The 22,096-nt window shown below is 49.8% G+C and overlaps 1 protein-coding gene across 1 annotated transcript in view; it reads right to left on the minus strand.

Annotated features, from left to right (window-relative positions):
* Positions 1–22,096, minus strand: part of LOC140425634 (cadherin-18-like) — a 479,986-nt gene that overhangs the window by 20,076 nt on the left and 437,814 nt on the right. The window contains exons 7-9 of the mRNA XM_072510145.1: positions 10,859–10,995; positions 9,959–10,080; positions 9,008–9,125 (exon numbers count right to left, since the gene is read on the minus strand). Of these exons, the coding sequence (XP_072366246.1) occupies positions 9,008–9,125; positions 9,959–10,080; positions 10,859–10,995 (377 nt within the window). The remainder of the gene's footprint in view (positions 1–9,007; positions 9,126–9,958; positions 10,081–10,858; positions 10,996–22,096) is intronic.

The raw sequence follows: 22,096 nt of genomic DNA on the forward strand, positions 1-22,096 counted from the left end.
CTCACTGACAACTAACATGGGCTGAAAATCCCCCCACCCCCATATCGATTCAGTTTGAATTTCTGCTTTGAATGGTCAGAGGGAGACATCACTCCCCCCTCGGTTAATCTGAAATCTGAGCAGCGGCTTTCCTGTTCCTCGGATTGAGTTAAACTGCCAATTATATCCCAACCCCCACCCAAAACACCAGTACCCCCCCACAACCAAAACACCAGAACCCCCCCACCCAAAACACCAGAACCCCCCCCACCCAAAACACCAGAACCCCCCACCACCCAAAACATCCCCCACCCAAAACACCAGAACCCCCCCCCAACCAAAACACCAGAACCCCCCCACCCAAAACACCAGAACCCCCCACCCAAAACACCAGAACACCCCCACCCAAAACACCAGAACCCCCCACCACCCAAAACATCCCCCAACCAAAACACCAGAACCCCCCCAACCAAAACACCAGAACCACCACTACCCAAAACACCAGAACCACCCCCACCCAAAACATCCCCCACCCAAAACACCAGAGCCCCCCACCCAAAACACCAGAAACACCCCACCCAAACCCACCCCACCCAAAACCCCCCCCACCCAAAACACCAGAACCCCCCCCACCCAAACCCCCCCCCACCCAAAACACCAGAACCCCCCCCACCCAAAACACCAGAACCCCCCCACCCAAAACACCAGAACCCCCACAACCAAAACACCAGAACCCCCCCACCCAAAACACCAGAACCCCCCCACCCAAAACACCAGAACCACCCCCACCCAAAACACCAGAACCCCCCACCACCCAAAACACCAGAACCCCCCCAACCAAAACACCAGAACCCCCCACCCAAAGCACCAGAACCCCCCAACAAAAACACAAGACCCCCCCACCCAAAACACTAGAACCACCCCCACCCAAAACATCCCCCACCCAAAACACCAGAATCCCCCCCCCAACCAAAACACCAGAAACCCCCACCCAAAACACCAGAACCCCCCCCAACCAAAACATCAGAACCCCCCCACCCAAAACACCAGAACCCCCGACCACCCAAAACATCCCCCACCCAAAACAGCAGAACCCCCCCAACCAAAACACCAGAACCCCCCCACCCAAAACACCAGAACCCCCCCACCCAAAACACCAGAACCACCCTCACCCAAAACACCAGAACCCCCCACCACCCAAAACACCAGAACCCCCCCAACCAAAACACCAGAACCCCCCACCCAAAGCACCAGAACCCCCCAACAAAAACACCAGACCCCCCCACCCAAAACACTAGAACCACCCCCACCCAAAACATCCCCCACCCAAAACACCAGAATCCCCCCCCAACCAAAACACCAGGACCCCCCCCACCCAAAACACCAGAACCACCCCCACCCAAAACATCCCCCACCCAAAACACCAGAATCCCCCAACCAAAACACCAGAACCCCCCCAACCAAAACACCAGAACCCCCCCCCACCCAAAACACCAGAACCCCCCCCCACCCAAAACACCAGAACCACCCCCACCCAAAACACCGGAAGTCCCCCATCCAAAACACCAGAACACCCCCAACCCAAAACACCAGAACCCCCCCCCACCCAAAACACCCCCCAACCCAAAACACCAGAACCCCCCCCACCCAGAACACCATAGCCCCCCACCCAGAACACCCCCCACCCAAAACACCAGAACCCCCCCGCCCAAAATACCCCCCACCCAAAACACCAGAACTCCCCCACCCAAAACACCAGAACCCCCCCACCCAAAACACCAGAACCCCCCCACCCAAAACACCCCCCACCCAGAACACCAGTACCCCCCCACCCAGAACACCAGAACCCCCCCACCCAGAACACCATAACCACCCCCACCCAGAACACCATAACCCCCCCACCCAAAACACCCCCCACCCAATACACCAGAACCCCCCCGCCCAAAACAGCATCCACCCAAAACACCAGAACCCCCCCCACCCAAAACACCAGAACCACCCCCACCCAAAACATCCCCCACCCAAAACACCAGAATCCCCCCCAACCAAAACACCAGAATCCCCCCCAACCAAAACACCAGAACCCCCCCCCCCACCCAAAACACCAGAACCCCCCCCACCCAAAACACCAGAACCACCCCCACCCAAAACACCAGAAGTCCCCCATCCAAAACACAAGAACACCCCCAACCCAAAACACCAGAACCCCCCACCCAAAACACCCCTCAACCCAAAACACCAGAACCCCCCCACCCAAAATACCCCCCACCCAAAACACCAGAACCCCCCCACCCAAAACACCAGAACCCCCCCCACCCAAAACACCAGAACCCCCCCACCCAAAACACCCCCCACCCAGAACACCAGAATCCCCCACCCAGAACACCAGAACCCCCCCACCCAGAACACCATAACCAACCCCACCCAGAACACCCCCCACCCAATACACCAGAACCCCCCCCGCCCAAAACAGCCCCCACCCAAAACACCAGAAACCCCGACCAAAAACACCATAACCCCTCCACCCAGAACACTATAAACCCCCCACCCAAAACACCAGAACCCCCCCCCACCCAAACCCCCCCCACCCAAAACACCAGAACCCCCTCCACCCAAAACACCAGAACCCCCCACCCAAAACACCAGAAACACCCCACCCAAACCCCCACCACCCAAACCCCCCCCACCCAAAACACCAGAACCCCCCCACCCAAACCCCCCCCACCCAAAACACCAGAACCCCCCCACCCAAAACACCCGCCCCACCCAAAACACCAGAACCCCCCCCCCCCACCCAAAACACCAGAACCCCCCGCCCCCCACCCAAAACCTCTTTTCCATTTGGAAAGTCACATATGAAGGTCGAGATCAGACAGACCCATGTCCATGGGAAAACTGTCCTCCATTTCTCTCTCACTCATTTCTGACTGAACACAAACAAACTTATAAATTAAGCAAGTTTTAGAAATGGAAAATAAAAAAGTAGATAAATGGTTTTATTATCATTCACACATACAACATAATTATTAGCCCAGGTGTTTTTAGTCTTTCTCTGGAAAGAAATATCATCACATGTTTGACAAAAACAGAAAATGTTGGAAATACTCTGCAGGTCAGGCAGCAGCTGCGGAGGATTACAGAGGATACACGGCGAAATTCGAACAACATAATCGTCTATTCTCTTCTCCCTCATCTGTTTGACTGGTTTGCACTTAAATAAATGTAATACTCACATCAACCACTTCCTGTGCAAGTGAGTTACACATTCTCAACAATGTTGCGACAGAGATTTCTTCTGAACTTCCGGTTGGGTTTCTGGGTGACTATCTTATATTGATGGCCTCTGTTCTGCTCTTTCCCACACGAGGAAACACACTTTCTGCATCCACTCCATCAAAGCCTTTCAGAATTTAAAAATTCTCGATACGGCCATCACTCAGCCTTCTCTTTTCAAGAGAAAGGGGACTCAACTTGTCAATACTTTCCTGATATGTAAACTCAACATATTTTTGCTAACATCCTTCTGTACCCTCTCCAGTGTCTCTATATCTTTTATTCAAAGTTTGGCTTCATCCGGGTCCCTACAGCTTTAGCATCACTCCCCAACTTTCCAACTCTATTCCTCTGAACATTAAACCTAATGCTTGGCTTACCTTTTTTATGGCCTTGATATTTTTTTGGCACAACTTTTAGTGATTAATCCCATTAATTAATTGTTTTAAATGATGGAAGAGGAACAGAATTGTTTTGGGTGAATGTCCCTTCATTATAACTGGAAAAAGTTAGAGTCGTAATAGATTTTCAGAAAATCTATTAATAGAATAGAATAAATTTACAGAAAGTGGGGAGATTCATAGTTTGGCTCTTTACTTGTCCCAATATCTTCTCCCCTGGCTTTGCACGATCATCCTGTTTGTCAATGAATCACTCCTAAAATCTTTTCCTTTTGTTCCATCTTCTCCTCAGCCTGCCTTTTCACTTGCCCAAAACCATTTTAAAATTTGTTTCAGGGACGTGGGTATCGCTGGCTAGGCCAGCATTTATTGTCCATTTATAATTGCCCCTCGAGAAGGTGGTGGTGAGCTGTCTTCGTGAACCGCCGCAGTCCATCTGGTGTAGGTACACCCATGGTGCTGCTAGGGATTTCCAAGAATTTGACCCAGCGACAGTGAAGGAACAGCGATATATGTCCAAGTCAGGGTGGTGAGTGACTTGGAGGGAAACTTGTAGATGATGCTGTTTCCATGCTGCTGCCCTTGTCCTTCAAAGTAGCAGAAGTTGCAGGTTTGGAACGTGTTGTTGGTGAGTTACTGCAGTGCATCTGTTATATCTCTGACTTTTTCCAGTTCTGATGAAAGTTCGTTGACTTGAAACATGGGCAGAATTTAATAGTCACGACAGTGGGTCCAAGCAACAGCTGGAGAGTCAGTGACAATGTTGCTGTGGTCAGTTCCAGGAGCCCCGTTAGAATCAATTCCCAATAAGGCCATATGTTGGCTGCCATTGCGGTTCCCAGATCTAGAGGTGGAAATTTTCCAAGGCAGTGTCTTGAGCTGATGGAGGCTGACAGCTCTCCAGTACTAGGAACATCACTGGAAATGGTGGTCACTGGCCAGTGCTGCTGGAGGCCTGGGGATTAAATAGTCACTGGAGTCTGGGAACTCAGGTAGATAGGATGGAATTGTCAGGGAAGTCCCATCCAGCGAGGGAGGAGAGGGGAATCATTGTAAAGGGCAAGAGGGACCTTCTATTGGGCACTGGATGCCTGAGAAGAAAAGAAAGATGCCACAAGGCCACAGGAATACCCTCCAAACATTCCCTGATGGGAGTACACGGTGTGGTCCCTGCCCGGTTCAAGTTGAATACAGGTGGCTACAGGATGAGTGGCCAAGCTTGACACCTGTCAACCCAGACTTAATTGGGGCTAGTCAGACAGGCAGTGGGGTCGCCACTCTGCACTTTCCAACCCCCTTATGTTCTGCCCCACCTCTAGGAGGGGAGCATTAAATTCCACCCATCAGCTCTGCTTCTCTCTTCACAGACGCTGCCCAATCCAGCATTTCCAATTTTTACTTCAGATTTCCAGCATCCTCTGAATAGTGCTTCTCATCATCGCAATTTAACACAATTTGGACCAAAGAATCATCATCTGATTTTCACTTATTTTCTTTCCTCCCTTTGAAACTGTTTTTCATTTGGTTCCTGCTCCTGTGAAGTAACAGCTCTGTGAAGATGCGGGAGAACGTGATACAAAATATTGATGTCTTGCATTTAATCTCTTCAAACATTAGCATACAGATGTGGAATGTATTCACATGAAATGTCATTGTGCCATATTACAGAGCAGGGGCTAATATGTTTAAAACATATGTTACACCTCCGTTGAAATGATGGAAATTAAGCATGTATATGCTAATGACTAAAGACAACTTTCAAGACATTTTTGTCTGTAACTCTGTCATGGATCCTCACAGCTGATTGGACCTGTGATAATGACACCAATGAGAATGATACTGTGGGAATATGCCAGGTGATTTGAACCTAACCAACTGTGTGAAAATAAAGCAATCAAGTTGGGTGACTTTCAAAAAGAATGTTTTCAGAGAATTATATCTTTGAACCAGCTTTATCATCAACAGTAAATCCATGGTCACATTGAGTTAATTGGTTCATTCATTCATGAATTTGTCTCTGCAGCAATAAACGCATTGTTTCAGCAATAGGGAATTACTTAAAAATATGCTCATTTTCAAATTAATCAGTGCACTTAAAGTGCATTTAGGATTTATTTTTTAAACTTTAAAATATGTGCATTTCTTGATTTCTAAATTCATACCTATATTCATGTATTTTTCAATTCAAGATTGGCTTGTGCACTTATTCAAAATAACAGAGCTAATTTTCAGCTCTTTGACCCACATATTGAAATTAAACTTTCAGTTTGAGCCGTGCTTCTAAGATGCCAGTCACTGCGCCAAGGAGTAACCTAGCAACCATTGCAAACACCACATCAGCTGCACGGGGGGCTCACTGTTACCTATCTCCTCTTACACAAAGTACAGAGCCAATTAAAGACAAGGTGAACAAGTTGACACAGAGGATAGTTGCAACATGGAATTCTCTGTCAGAGAAGCTGTTAAAGGGAAGGCATACATTCTTCCAGAAGAGAATGAGATGGTCGCTTGAATAGGGGAATATTAAAGAGGTGAAGAATGAAGTGAATGATAATAATAATAATAATCACTTATTGTCACAAGTAGGCTTCAGTGAAGTTACTGTGAAAAGCCCCTAGTTGCCACATTCTGGCGCCCGTTCGGGTGGCCGGTATGAGAATTGAATGGCATTGTTCTGCAGTACAAGTCAGCTGTTTAGCCCACTGTGCTAAACCAGCCCCTAAATAGGGAATAAGGTGTGAATAAAGGAAGGCTTTGTGCTTTGCACTTGCTTCGGTACTTATGAATCTTTAATCCTTGCAATTATTGGCCAGAGCTGCGATCTACTGGGGGGAGGGGGGGACAGGGGGGGAGCGGGGCAGGGGGGGCGGGGGGGGATGGGGGGGGGGTGAGGGGGGGAGGGGGGTCTCGCCCTGGTGATTGAGGGTCCCAAATGGTCAGACTCTGGGCAGGGTGGTACTTTGGCACCTGTGATACTACCTGGCTACTGTGGCACGGCCAGCCTAGCAGCATGGCTGTGCCACCTGGCAACTGGACTGTGTCAGCTGGGTGCCACCCTGCCACTGCCGGGGTACCAGGCTAGTGGTGTCTGGGTGGCAATTGTCCACTGCCAATGTTCGGGCCCGGGGGTGCCCTGCCCTTATCAGGTGAAGTGTGGGTGGTGCGAGGATTCCCTCATTGGTAAAGTGGGGTGTTGAGGTGGTCCAGAGGTAGTGGTGGTGAGTTCAGCGATTGGGGCACCGTTTTGTATGCAGCTGGTTGGTGCCGGAAATGGGACTAAGTGTGACCTCAGCGGGGCGTTTCTCTCCGGGCCCAAGAAATGAAGCAGAGTCCCATTAAATAGCGGGTTGTTCTCGCTGCTGCCAGCTCCGGGAAACACCCCACCAAACATGCCCGACGCGGGAATCTATTTCATTTTCTTTAAATCGGCCCATAACCCAGAAATGATTGTGTGCAAAATTAATATCAAATTCCTCTTTCCATCATAAATTTTTATCGAGATGATTACCAGTTTAAAATGAGGAAATCGGGGGCCAAAAATTATTTTTCTTGCGTCTGGGACTTCGAGGGAGAGACTTTGTGGGATAGCATAGAACATACAGAGCGGGAGGCCATTCGGCCCATAGAGTCTGCACCCACCCACTTAAGCCCTCACTTCCACCCTATCCCCGTAACCCAATAACCCCTCCTAACCTTTTTTGGTCACTAAGGGCAATTTATCATGGCCAATCCACCTAACCTGCACGTCTTTGGGCTGTGGGAGGAAACCGGAGCACCCGGAGGAAACCCACGCAGACACTGGGAGTACGTGCAGACTCTGCACAGACAGTGACCCAGCGGGGAATCGAACCTGGGACCCTGGCCAGTGAAGCCACAGTGCTAACCACTGTGCTGCCCAAACATAAAAGAGGTGATAGTGAATCCACAGCTCAGGTTCCATCTGTTAATGTAAGCCTACTTGTGACAATAAAGATTATTATTATGAAGATTATTATCTACCTCTGCCCAGCCCTGTTGTTTTAAAGTGAATGGAGGCGAAGTTCAACAGTGCAATAGTGCAATGCACCATTGTCCATTTTCCCTTACTGCACTGAACCTTAATTACCTCAGTTATTTCTTATTAACACCTGGGGCGAAATTCTCCGCACTCGGCACGATGTCCGCCGACCGGCGCCAAAAACGGCGCGAATCAGTCCGGCATGGCGCCGCCCCAAAGGTGTGGAATCTTCCGCACCTTGAGCGGCTGAGCCCTAACCTTGAGGGGCTAGGCCCACGCCAGACTGATTTCCGCCCCGCCAGCTGGCGGGAAAGGCCTTTGGTGCCCCGCCAGCTGGTGCGGAAATGACTTTGCCGGGCCGCTCACGGCATCCCCGCGCATGCGCAGTAGAGGGGGTCTCTTGCGCCTCCGCCATGGTGGAGACCGTGGCGATGGCGGAAGGAAAAGAGTGCCCCCACGGCACAGGCCCGCCCACGGATTGGTGGGCCCCGATCATGGGCCAGGCCACCGTGGGGACCCCCCCCCAGGACCCCGGAGCCCGCCCGCGCTGCCTTGTCCCGCCGGTAAGAGAGGTTGTTTAATCCACGCCGGCGGGACTTCGGCCCATCCGGGCCGGAGAATCGTGGGGGTGGCCCGCCAACCGGCCTGGCGCAATTCCCGCCCCCGCTGACTATCCGGTGCCCGAGAATTCGGCAACCGGCGGGGGCGGGATTCACGCCAGCACCCGGCAATTCTCCGACCCGGCGGGGTGTTGGAGAATCTCGCCCCTGTTCTGGAAGAGAGCCAGAATAGAGAGACTTCTCTGACATTTCCAAATGTGATCCAATAATTTTGAATGTGTTTGGTTACTTCAAGATCCTCTTCTAGACATGAGAACAGTTGTTGATGGGCTGGAAGGAATCAGCATGCGCTATAGTTGTATAGGAATCTTGTCAGTAAAACTCCTAATCATTGAAGTCGAAGTGGGGTGCTTTTTATCAACATTTTGGGGGACCCCAATCTCCCGTGTGGAAAATCTCAGTTCAGAATTATCTCATGAATACTATTCAATGTTGACAGTATTTACCAATTCAGTTCAACCCGTTCTTCATAACGCTGGAAAGTGACGCACCCGTAATCGCGCGATTGTCCGCCTGTGATTCTGTCGGATTGGTGGAGGGCGTGGAGAATCAGGTCCCTTTGTAAAATTCTAACCCGTGGTTTGTGATATAATATAAACAGCGGCAGCCCAAACCAATGGGGTTTCCATGTTAAATGTGAAAAGCGATACGATTGAATGTGTGCCAAAGCAGTTCGCCAGAACGCCCATTTCTGCAGTATCAGATGTGGTTGGTAATATTCACAGGTACATCATTACCTTCATTATCCCGAAGTGTAAAATTTGGGTTTGGTGGAAAACCCTCCACAAAGGAAAAGTAAAATCTTGGTCCATTGGCGAAGTCATCCTTATCAACAGCCCGTACTGTCTGAATAACCTGGAGACAATCAGACAATCACATGAACCTCAATGATATTTTCAATTTTGTTTAATATAAGTGTTGATACAATACACCAATTTCTATTCATGGATTTATGCCAAATTTGTTACACTATGGATTTTAACAACATTGAAACCTTATCACATATTTCTTCCTTTTACTCTGAATCCAAAAGAACCAAAAGGTGTAAATCATATCTATCCTGACATCTCCTTCCATATAGAACATAGAACCGCACAGCACAGAACAGGCCCTTCGGCCCTCAATGTTGTGCCGAGCATTGTCCGAAACCAAGATCAAGCTATCCCACTCCCTGTCATTCTGGTGTGCTCCATGTGCCTATCCAATAACTGCTTGAAAGTTCCTAAAGTGTCCGACTCCACTATCACAGCAGGCAGTCCATTCCACACCCTAACCACTCTCTGAGTAAAGAACCTACCTCGGACATCCCTCCTATATCGCCCACCCTGAATCTTATAGTTATGCCCCCTTGTAACAGCTACATCCACCCGAGGAAATGGTTTCTGAAAGTCCACTCTATCTATCCCCCTCATCATCTTATAAACCTCTATTAAGTTGCCTCTCATCCTCCTCTGCTCAAAGAGAAAAGCCCTAGCTCCCTCAACCTTTCCTCATAAGACCTACCCTCCAATCCAGACAGCATCCTGGTAAATCTCCTTTGCACCCTTTCCAATGCTTCCACATCCTTCCTGTAGTGAGGTGACCAGAACTGCACACAATACTCCAAATGTGGTCTCACCAGGGTCATGTACAGTCAGAGTGTCAGAAATTGACAGTGGTCAGTGGAAATGAAAATATCACTCATGTACCTGACCAGGTTTGGCATTCTCACAAAGAATTGTGTCATAATCCTCAGAAAGCTCTGGCATGTTGTCATTAACATCAAGCACTTGAATGGCAACCGGAACTTGAGTCAGCTGAGATGGGTTGTCTATGAGACATAAAAATCATCACAGAAATAAGTTAATGTCTTCTCTCCCACCCCTACGCTAATACATATGTTAGCACAATGCCATCAACGCGACTTTAAAGGATTCATTCATGAAAATCTGCGCTGGAAAGCATGGGTTTCCTCCACCACCAATCAGCTGCAAACTGTGTGGTCTCAACTTCCTGATGGCTACTGGGCATGGATGAGATATCTCACTCCCAGCAGAGACTCAAAGCATTTGGGCCATGATTTTAAAAAGGCTCTCCTGGTTTTAAGATGTGCGTTATTTAGTAAGATGGAAATCCAGCTCATTGTTGGGTTAATGTTATTTCTCTTGGCTTGTACACATCGTTGATTAGTAATTTTGCGACGAATTATCAAACATAAAGCTCTGACTGATTAAATGGATGGAGAATTTAATGTCGTCATAAATGTTTGGGTCACAGGGATGGGTGGACGTGGCTGGGCAGACATATTGAAGACAAGGGAAAGTAAAATCAGCTGGGGTGACAAAACGGACAGTCGATCCAATCCGATCCTGTCAAATTCCTGCCGGGTGAGTTACTTCAAAATGAGTCCAGGATTTTAACAGAGTAAATTTGCATTAGAAAATCTCAAGTTTTGCAGTAAGAAATGAAGCATAGATGGAAGAGTTTTCAACAAACTAATTCACACAGATGGCCAGACATAGGTTATTTAAAACCAAGAAAAACTTGTCTGCCTGAGGTTTGATCATTTTTTTGTACAACTTAAGTAAAACATTTAATCTCACCCTTACCAAGTTCTGACGCAATGACAGTGATGTTGTGCCAAGGTGTGAGTTCTCTGTCAAGCTGCTGCATTGTCCTAATAACCCCACTGTTTGCCTCTATGTTGAAATAGCTCTCTGCTTCCTCATTATGTTCCATGAAGTATCTAATTAATGGAAAGTATTTTAACATTCACAAAAAGGTACAGCCAGATAGAAAATAGCAATAATATTCGGAGCACAAAATAAATGTATTTGTTGAATAAGACTGAATCGGAATTATTTTTTAAAATTTTAAATAAATTTAGAGTTCCCAATTCATTTTTCCCAATTAAGGGGCAATTTAGCGTGGCCAATCTTTGCACATCTTTGGGTTGTGGGGGTGAGACCCACGCAGACACGGGGAGAATGTGCAAACTCCACACGGACAGTGACCCAGAGCCGGGATCGAACCTGGGATCTCGGTGCTGTGAGGCGGCAGTGCTAACCACTGTGCCACCGTGCTGCCTCTGAATCGGAATTATTGATTACATTGAAATGTGTCCTTCTGCTCATCTTAGTTCAACAACCATCTGTTTTAAACATCATTCCCTTTTTCAGTGATCTGGTTATAATAATAATAATCTTTATTACTTAAGAGAAATGTATTAATGTGAAGCAACTTGCCAAAATGATGAACAATATGCCGGAATGGAAAAGTTCACATTTTGTTACTCAGGAACTAGGGTTGAATAGAAAAATGAAAGAAAGACTTGTATTTCTCCAGAACCTGTCTGAAGCCCAGAACTGACCAAAGTGCCTCATCGCCAATGAAATATAGTTGGAGAAAACGTGGCAGCCAATTTGTACACATAAAGTGTCGACAAACAGCAATCAGGTGATCTGTTTTAATGATGTTAATCGAGGCATTAATATTGGACATGCCACTGGAGATGATCCACCCTCTGCTCTTCAAATAGTGTTGTGGAGTCACTTATATCCACCTTGGTGGGCCAATGGGACCGGCTGGATTAATGTTTCATCTGAAAGACAGTGGACGAGATCATGCGGCTATTGATGCCAACAGAATCTTCCTGTCCCGCCGACGGCACATTCCTGCCATGAGTTTTCCGGCAGCGTGAGGTGGATTCAATGGGAAATCCCACTCACAGCAACTGGGCCAGAAGACCCAGCTGCCGGCCAACAGCGGGTTGCTTCCCACCGCCGAGGAACATGCCGTGGGGAGGCCAGAGAATGATAACTAGCATCTCCAACAATGCAGCACTCCCTCAGTACCACACTGCTGTGTCAGCCCAGTTTGTGCGCTCTGGTTTCTCGGGGGAGACTTATTGAAAATCCTTCTGACTTAACGACAAGAATGTTACCCACTGAGACACGGCTGGCAAGAGAAATAAAGAGGAGTCAGGTCAAAAGCCGGACTGATTTCCGCCCCGCCAGCTGACGGGAAAGGCCTTTGGTGCCCCGCCAGTCGGCGCGGAAATGACTTTGCTGGGCGGCGCATGCGCGGGAGCGTCAGCTGCCGCTCACGGCATCCCCGCACATGCGCAGTGGAGGGGGGTCTCTTCCGCCTCCACCATAGTGGAGACCATGGCGAAGGTGGAAGGAAAAGAGTGCCCCCACGGCACAGGCCCGCCCGCGGATCAGTGGGCCCAGATTGTGGGCCAGGCCACCGTGGGGGCACCCCCGGGAGCCAGATCGCCCAGCGCCCCACCCAGGACGCCAGAGCCCGCCCGCGTCATCTGCTCCCACCGGTACGGTAAGTGGTTCAATCCACGCCGGCTGACAGCGGCGTTGAGAATATAATAGTGGGTTGACAGCGGCGGGACTTCGGCCCATTGCGGACCGGAGAATCCATTCCCGCCAACCGGCGCGGAGCGATTCCCACCCCCGCCGAATCTCCGGTGGTGGAGAATTCGCGACACGGCGGGGGCGGGATTCACGCTGGCCCCCGGCGATTCTCCGACGCGGTGGGGTGTCGGAGAATCGCGCCCCAGGTATTAATTCCGACCTCAGGTGACTGTGTAGAGTTTGCACTTTCTCCCCGTGTCTGCGTGGGTTTCCTCCGGGTGCTCCGGTTTCCTCCCACAGTCACCCGAGGCCGTAATCGAACCCGGGTCCCAGGTGTTGTGAGGCAGCAGTGCTGAGCACTGTGCCAACTGCTCTGCAATATTTCAAAGTTTTTAAATTGGTTTCTGGAACTTTTAATCTTTTCCATCCCTTTCCGACCTGATCAATCAGCTCCCCCTCTCCATCGGGGAATACTTTATTAGCTTAAGAACTAACTTACTTTATTTGAAATTAAAGTGAAGGATCTGGCTGAGGGGAAAACGAATGCAGCTTTGTTGAAAAAGAGCTTGACTCACCAACCAAAGTACAATTAAATTTAGTTATATTCACCACATTGTTTCAAAGATTTGTTGTCTGAATGACGCTTATAAAACACAGCCTGAAGCACTGAGTGTAAAGAATGGGTTGCATTCCAATTATCAGGAGTGGTTAAGCTCCTTTAGGATGCCCCCTAGTCTTGATTATATAATTTTGTTGCATTGAGAATATAATTCCAAAGATATTCACCAGAAGTTGGTAATAATTTGAACGTTTAAACCAAGAGCAATACTGCCTGAGATAATTCTTGGATCGTACTTCACTTCTCAATGGAACTTAAATTCTGTCGAGCAACATCTATAATAAATGTACAAGACATTAATCTACCCCCTCTTCTAACATTAAACACAGCTGACCACTCGCTGAAGGTCTTGAGGAGTCTTCACCTAAATTAAACAATCGTTCTTTCAGGGTAATCAGCATGGGAGTCAGCCTTAAGATGTATTCACTTACAGATTCAGCATTCTTAACCCATTCAGGTTCTCATCACACAGGAGCTGGTTTAGCACAGTGGGCTAAACAGCTGGTTTGTAATGCAGAACAATGCCAGCAGCGCGGGTTCAATTCCCGTACCGGCCTCCCTGAACAGGTGCTGGAATGTGGCGATTAGGGGCTTTTCACAGTAACTTCATTAAGCTTACTTGTTAGAATAAGTGATTATTATTATTATTTACATCCATTTTTATTCAGGAACATTCAGGATCTAACATTTTTTCGATTTTGCTCCACGAATGGAAGTAAAGTATGACAGGACACCATCTGCAGCTTCTGGGCCTTTATCATATCCCATATTTTCAGCTTTACTTAGGGAAGGTATCTGTCTTAATTCATTTAGAACATACAGTGCAGAAGGAGGCCATTCGGTCCATCGAGTCTGCACCGACCCACTTAAGCCCTCACTTCAACCGTATCCCCTTAAACCATTAACCCCTCCTAACTGACACGAAGGGCAATTGATCATGGCCAATCCACCTAACCTGCACGTCTTTGGACTGTGGGAGGAAACCAGAGCACCTGGAGGAAACCCACGCACACACGGGGAGAACATGTAGACTCCGCACAGACAGTGACCCAGCCGGGAATCGAACCTGGGACCCTGGCGCTGTGAAGCCACAGTGCTAACCACTCTGCCACCGTGCTGCCCTTTAATATTCTTACTGCTTAATATTTACCTGAAGAAGAGTCATATGGACTTGAAACGTTAACTCTGTTTCCATACATGCTGCCAGATTTGCTGAATTTATCCAACATATTCTGTTTTTACTCAATATGTTGTAAATTCACAGAACATAACTGAGTCATTCTGCCTCCCCAGTTTATGTGCTGTTGATCCCCCCCCCCACATTTTCATCCAACTCAATCAACGCCTCCTTCTATCCCTTTCCCCCGACTGTTTATCTGAATGCATCTCTCCAGTTCCTTCAATCACTCCCTGTGCTGGTGAGTTCCACATTCTCGCCATTCTCTGCGGCCAAGGGGTTTCTCCTGAATCCCTAATCCAATAAAGGCTAACACTGCGGATGCTGGGAATCTGAAATAACAAAAGAGAATTCAGGAAGGATCAGCCGGTCTGGAAAGAGAGAGACACAGAGTTAATGGTCGCAATCCAATGGCCACGCTGTACCCGCAAAGCAGCACACCGCAGCGCAGCATGGCGATAAAAGCCAGGAGACCCCGCTCCCGGGACTACCCGGCTCGCACCACCTTGCCAGATCTAAAGACGATCTCACAAGACATCACAATGTGAATCCCACTCATTTCGTGTCGGATCACCTTTTAACAAATCTGCATATTAAGGCGAGACAGCCAGTCTCACTTTAATGTGCAGATTCGCGAGGGACGGGATCAATCTCCTTCATCCCCGAGTCGTCGGGCGAGCGACGTTCCGCTCTGGTCTACACTAACGGGGACCAGATGGAGCGGCACTGGTTAGGGTCTCCCAGGGGATCAGAGGCCCCAGCTGCATGACCTTTGCGCAGGGTGCACTCTGGCAATGCCACCTGGGCGCCAGCCTGGCAATGCTTAGGTGCCAAGGTGGCACTACCAGACGGCAGGACCATTGTCAGGGTGCCAAGCTGGCATTTTCTGCATGGGTGTGATTGGGCCGGGGGTGCCTTGCGTGGGTGTTGGGGGATTTGGGGGTGGCTGGGGACTCTACCATAGTGCATTTGGACTTGGGGGTGGGGTCAGGGGTCCCTTCGCGGGCCATGGGGATAGGGATGCAATCTCGCTACACTGGGGAGTTCCAGCGAGCGAAGCCCCTCAGTGTACAGACTGGGCTATGCGAAGCTTCGCCCGCACGTTCCCCATGAGGCCCCTTATCAAACCCGAGTCGCGATTCACAGCCGTGTGTTTCTGGGTGCTATGAACGGCGGGAAACACGAGGCTAAACGTGCTCGCTTTGTTTCCAATCAGTTAAATCACGCCTAACGTTTCAGCTCCCTGAGTTCGGAGCTGTACGGTCAAAACGGTGGGTTGGTGGTGGATGTGGAGTCAATAGAGTGGGAGGAGTGAATTTAGTGAAAGTTAAGAGTGATATTAACCAACCAAACTGACCGTCTTAGCTGAATTATTTGAATGGACAGATGGAGCAACAGTTCGGCGACCTTCCTGATCACTAAAGTTCAACCTTTACCTATTGAACAGTTTACAGGACTCCTTCATTGTTTAATTCCAATGGGAACTTTCAGTAGAATGCTAGGATGTGAGGGGCTTGATCCAAGATGAGAGCGACCTCATTTCTGCTCTTGATATTTTTTGGCCTTGGTTTGTGAAATTTAAGATGATTGGATGTAGGCCGGCGAGACGCTTTTCAAACAGGCAGCTGTGCAAACACCTGAGGCCATCATTGGCATTGATAAATGTCAGGAGAACAATTGTTTAAATCAAGTAATGAGGTCCAGTGAGGAGGAGAGCATGGTGAATTCTGCAGACTGATCTGTTTAAGTTCAATCACATCCACCTTCTAATTGGCTGGCAGATTCTGGGGAAGGGACAACCTCGCTCAGAGGGGCTGGCACCAAGACTTCAGGCAACTAATTGCCTGGACCACACAGTGTCGAGTCAGGGTTTGCAGGGCTGACCAAGGCGGGCTCACCCCTGACTATGTGACTGGCGGGTGGGTCTCCACTTGTGTGTTAAATCCTGGACGTTAACTCTGATTTGCTCCGACTCACACATCCTGGTCGCTGAATATTTCCAGCATTTTCTCTTTTTATTTCAGATTTCCAGCACCCGCAGTATTTTATTCTTGCAAAGTTTTTGAAAGTTGTGTTGACTTCTGCAGTCTTTGCCCTTTATGTCTCATTTTTATTTCCCAATGGCTTCAGCAAAGGTGAGAGATGTGTCAGTTCTGGAGAGCACTTTTAACACACATCTTCAGCAACAGGTAAGTGCAGGGTCAGCTGTTGAGTAATCTTCCTTCGACACAGCAGGAAAAGAAATATGCTTTTACTGAACCTGAGAAGAAGACTCTTTAGTTCATGAGCCCTCCTACCCTGTTGGTTTACACTCTCTGCATCAAGCACAGGGTGAATACTTCACTAAAGTTAAATGACCACGAAGCAGAGATGAGTTTCATTCAGTCCACCTGACCTTGATCAAACCCCTGTGCTGGGACGGAGGACCCTGTGCTTAATCACTTTGTCACTCAGTCCTACTTTATTGGATTTTAATTAAAGACCAAAATTAGAATGATGGATGCGGACTGACATTTTATTTGGTTGGCAAAATATCCTTTCAATTGAAAAATGATCGTGCCCTTTAACCTCGTGCAAAGAAAAGAAAATTCTTTTTTCTTTTGTGAAAATGTAAGGTAAATTATTTCGACCTTCTCAAAATCTCACCTGTGTTCAAACATCAAAAACTACCAAGATTTGTTTCTGAGTAAAACACCTACAAACGTTACCTCAGCGACATGGTACCAGATACGGGACTGATCCAATGGCTATTGCGAAACCTTTGATCCTATCGCCTCCAAACAGGCTTTCAATTTAAAACGAATTAACGCCTAAATCTGGGCTATTTCCCTGAAATACATGAACTCATCAGTCAAGGCAACATGAATATTCTAAGAATTAATGCAAAGCCATTGAAATAATAAATTGAAATGCTTATATATGCCGTTATTCTACTAGTCTGCAGGCCTTAGATTGGACAGTAACAACCACCTGTATTTATATCGCACCATTAATGCAGCCAAATATCTCAAGGTACTTCACAGGATAGTCATAAAGCATATTTTGGTTCTGAACCAAACAAGGTGTATTGGGGCAGATTTCCTAAAGCTTGTCAAAGTTTTAAGGAGGATTTCAAATGAGGATATAGAGCAGAGAGTTGGAAAGGTTTATGGAGGGAATTCCAAAACGTGGGACCGAGGAAGCTGAAGGCATTGCCTCCAACAGAGGAAAAATTCACATTGGTGATGTTGAAGATGTCAGAATGCGAGGAGCACAGATATCTTGGAAGGTTTGGGTTGGAGGAGATTACAGAGACAGGAAGGGGCAAGGACCTGGAGGAATTTGAAATCAAAGTCTTTTCTATGAGTGAGATTCCCCTCCCACTCTGTGGCATGTTCTACAGCGGCGCAGGGTGCCCCCTATTGGCCGGAGGTGGGATCTTCTGGCCCTGCACCTACCCCTCCCCACCGGGAAACCCGCTGCAGGGGGTGCGCCATCGACTGGACCATAAGGTCCGGCCAGCGTGAACGGCATCCATTGTTTGACAAGCTAGCAATGCAGGTCATTGAGAATGGAGCTCCTGGACAGACGGGATTGGTGTGAGTTAGGGTATGGATTTAGATGTTTAAAACAGTTTTAGATGTTCTCAATCTTACAGAGATGCAAATGTGGGCGACTTGCTCGCAGTGCATTGGAATAGACAAGTCTTGAGTTAACAAAGGCAGGAGTGGAGCTTTGAGCAGCATATGCGCTGAGACAGAGGCAAGTCGAGTGCTGTTATGGACGTGTAACGAAGTGGTGTTTGTGATGGTGCAGCTAGATATTCGGAAGCTCATCTTGGGTAAAATATGATATAAAGGGTGTGAACCGTCTGGTTCAGCTAGGGAGAGCGATGGAGTTGGTAACTAAGGAACAGAGTTTATAGCAAAGGTCAAAATCTATGCATCCGCTTCACATTATCGGCAGTGGTGAACAGTGATTAGGCAGAATCTTCTGTGTAAACAAAACACACCCATTTAGTCCCAAATGGAAAATTTCTGTCATTCCAAAAGACACAAATGTATTGATCAGCTGGAATAAAGCGGCTGGTTTAGCACACTGGGCTAAATAGCTGGCTTTGAAAGCAGACCAAGGCAGGCCAGCAGCACGGTTCAATTCCCGTAGCAGCCTCCCCGAACAGGCGCTGGAATGTGGCGACTAGGGGCTTTTCACAGTAACTTCATTTGAAGCCTACTTGTGACAATAAGCAATTTTCATTTTTCATTTCTTTATTTTTATATCTTTTTGGAAAGCTCCGCGACGTCTGCGAGAGCAGCTCCCATTCTGCACTCAGCACTTTGCAAGGACAGCTTTTCCCTGCCATGTAATATTTTGCAGCTTTTTAAATGTCTCGATTCAACATAGTTAATATTGGCCTTTTTCTTTCAAACATACTGGAATTCTCAGCTTCCCGCCGCTAAGATTGGGAATCCCGATTGGGCGGAGAATCTTGTGTCGGGCCAGAAATGGCGTTGGCAGCGGGCAGCAGCCTTCGGCCCTGCCCTGCCGGCCATAGCGTGCTTCCCGCCGCGTACCGACGGGAACATGGCATCAGCTCCTTTGCATTAATTTGAATGTGATTAAAAGGCTGGAAGAGCGGGGCTGGATTCTACATTTTTGGGACAATGTCCCCGCGCTGTTGTAAAGCTGTGGCCCCTTCACACCATAAAAACTCCCGTCAAAAGGCCCCATATTCCCAGCCCTGCAGGGGGCGACTAGGGACCCGTCGGGAAGCTCGGGGAGGTCTCCCTCGGGATGGGTGCCCCCCCCTCGGGATGGATGTGCCCCCCCTCCTCGGGATGGGGGTCCCCCCTCAGGATAGGGGTATTTCCCCCCTCGGGATGGGGGTGTTTCCCCTCTCGGGATGGGGGTGTTTCCCCCCATGGGATGGGTGCCCCCCCCCTCAGGATGTGGGTGCCCGCCCCTTAGGATGGGGGTGTCTCCCCCCTCGGGATGGGGGTGTTTCCCCCCTTGGGATGGGTGTCCCCCCCCCTCAGGATGTGGGTGCCCGCCCCTCGGGATGGGGGTGTCTCCCCCCTCGGGATGGGGGTGTTTCCTCCCTCGGTATGGGGGTCCCCCACTCGGGATGGATGCCCCCCCCTCGGGATGGGGGTGTTTCCCCCCTCAGGATGGGTGTGCCCCCCTCGGGATGGGGGTGTTTCCCCCCTCGGGATGGGTGCCCCCCCCTCAGGGTGGGGGTGTCTCCCCCCTCGGGATGGTGGTGTTTCCCCCCTCGGGATGGGGGTCCCCCCCTCAGGATGGGTTCCCCCCCCTCGGGATGGGGGTGTTTCCCCCCTCGGGATGGTTGTGCCCCCCCTCGGGATGTGTGTGCCCCCCCTCGGGATGGGGGTGCCTCCGTCGGGATGGGTGCCCCCCCCTCGGGATGGGTGCCCCCCCCCTCGGGATGGGTGCCCTCCCCTCGGGATGGGGGTGTCTCACTCGGGATGGGTGTCCCCCCCCTCGGGGTGGGTGTGCCCTCCCTCGGGATGGGGGTGCTGTAGCTGAACCTCCCATTGCTGTTGCAAAGGATTAGAAACTCGTCCCTTGGGTTTCATTTCCAGGTTCCTGACCGTTGACTGTCGCCAATATCCTGGGAATGCTCCGAGGTCTCCTGATGATGGAGAGATTGATCTACCTGCCCATTTGGAAACCTTCATGTATCTGCGGAATAATCAGGAAGACGGGCCTCGATCTTTGGAGCACCAGGTGTTGGGACTCCTCATTATTATCTGCAGATTCCCAGTTCCACAGCAGAGGAAGCAGGAATGAACACAGCGAACCCCACAGAAAGGACACCAATGGCCAGCGGAACCTTCCTTGGCACACAGACCCTCTCAGAGTAACAGCCTCACAAGTGAGAATTTCAGCCAACTCACTCATAAGGATCAGGCAAGCGATCCAAGCCCAAACGCCAATTGTGCCCCATTGGTATCACGCGGTATGAGTGTATGGGTCCCGAACACACACGGAAATCCTGACCATCTCCCTGTCACAACCTCAGTGTTACACCCAGGCTCCACATCACGCTGTAGCCAAGCTCCTTGCAAAAGCACACATCCCTCCGTTACGCTCATCTGTAGGATCTGCCCAAACACCAACATCCTAACGTAGAGCCACGATCCAGCACAGTATGAACGTCTCCACCACACAATCAGCTACCACCATTCTGGTGAGAAGTTACCGGGCTCATCAATGGAGCCACCCACTGGGAGAGCCAGGGCCTGTTGTGGCAGTCACTGGTATCTCAGCTGGCAGGGACGGGTGATGAGAATAGAGGCCTCCCATCACAGACCGAGTGCAAGTCACTGATGGGGTCAGGGCTGCAGTGTCAGGTACACGATGTGGAAGGGACCGGGGCGGGGGGGGCAGGGGTGGGGGACGTGAGCAGTCAAACCCAGGATGACCGTGTCATTTGGGGGTTTCGAATGGTCAATGGAAGGATGACCTTGCTGACCGTTTCTGTCTCTTCCACCTCCCCCACACAGAGACATGGATTTCAGACAACAGTCAGCTTTCTCGCCATCTCCCTGGTCGCTGCTGCCATCGCGGATGTAAGGTGGCGAGAAGAACGAGGAAGATCCTGCACAACACGAACCTGCCCAGAACACCGGGAGGCAGCTGGTGAGGCTCAGGTGCCACCGTCCACGGGCACGCGGTGGAGGTGCGAAGGCAACACCGGGTCAGGCCCCGTTTCTACCTTCAGCGCTCGCCCTTCGAGCTGCCGGACCGCTTGTGTCTCCGTCGACTCCACCTCACCAAGGAGGCTGTGCACCACCTGTGCCGGATGCTGGCGGACGTGGCACTGCAAGAGTCAAGAGGAGGACACCCACTACCGGCAGCCGTCAAGTTGTCGGCTGTCCTCGAATTCTAGGCCTGTGGCATGTTTCTGGGTTCGAGCAGGCACCTGTGCGGGATTTCACTGACGTCCGCGCACAGATGCATCTGGAAGTCACGGATGCCCTCTATGCCCAGAGACCTACGTCCACCTTAACCTGGACCAGGCCCACCAGGATGCCCCGGCCTCTGGATTTGCTGCCATCACTGGTATGCCCAGGTCCAGGGGGATATTGATGGTACACATGTGTAGCACCGTCAATATGACGTGAGGCAGGTTGAGGTAATGTCGATTGAAGGCTTTATTAAGCAGAACTTTATCCCCAGCAGCGTGGTTACAGAATGCAGCTGCTGAGGGAAATGGAGGGAAAAACTGGGTTCTGAAACCGGCATTTCTGGGTGGAGTCCAGTAGGTGGCAGATCCTATCAGGACCTGGAATCCCTCCACCAATAGCCTGTCGACACGTGGTGTACCGTATTACTCCTAATACATACCATCACATTCACCCCTTGTTGAAAAAATACCCGGCGGGATGGTGGTTCGCATGGTGGTAGGGGTTTACAGAGTCGGTACTGTGCCGTAACTTTGAACAAAACACAAAATTATCACTTGAACTGGGCCAACGGGCCAAACAGGGTCGGCATGAAGCCATAACTATAACAAGACATAATAACTGAAAACGTTGAGAGTTAAAGTGATTCGATGAGCCGGATGGGCGCCCTGGTCGTCCTTTCCGATCGTCTCGGGCGTGGTGGTGATGGCGCTTGCTCGAGTCCCGTCGACTCTGGGAGCGTAGCGCTGTCCCCTGTGTCCTTACTCCTGGGCGGGTCT

Source organism: Scyliorhinus torazame, chromosome 6, assembly GCF_047496885.1.
Source record: "Scyliorhinus torazame isolate Kashiwa2021f chromosome 6, sScyTor2.1, whole genome shotgun sequence".
NCBI classification, from domain to species: domain Eukaryota; kingdom Metazoa; phylum Chordata; class Chondrichthyes; order Carcharhiniformes; family Scyliorhinidae; genus Scyliorhinus; species Scyliorhinus torazame.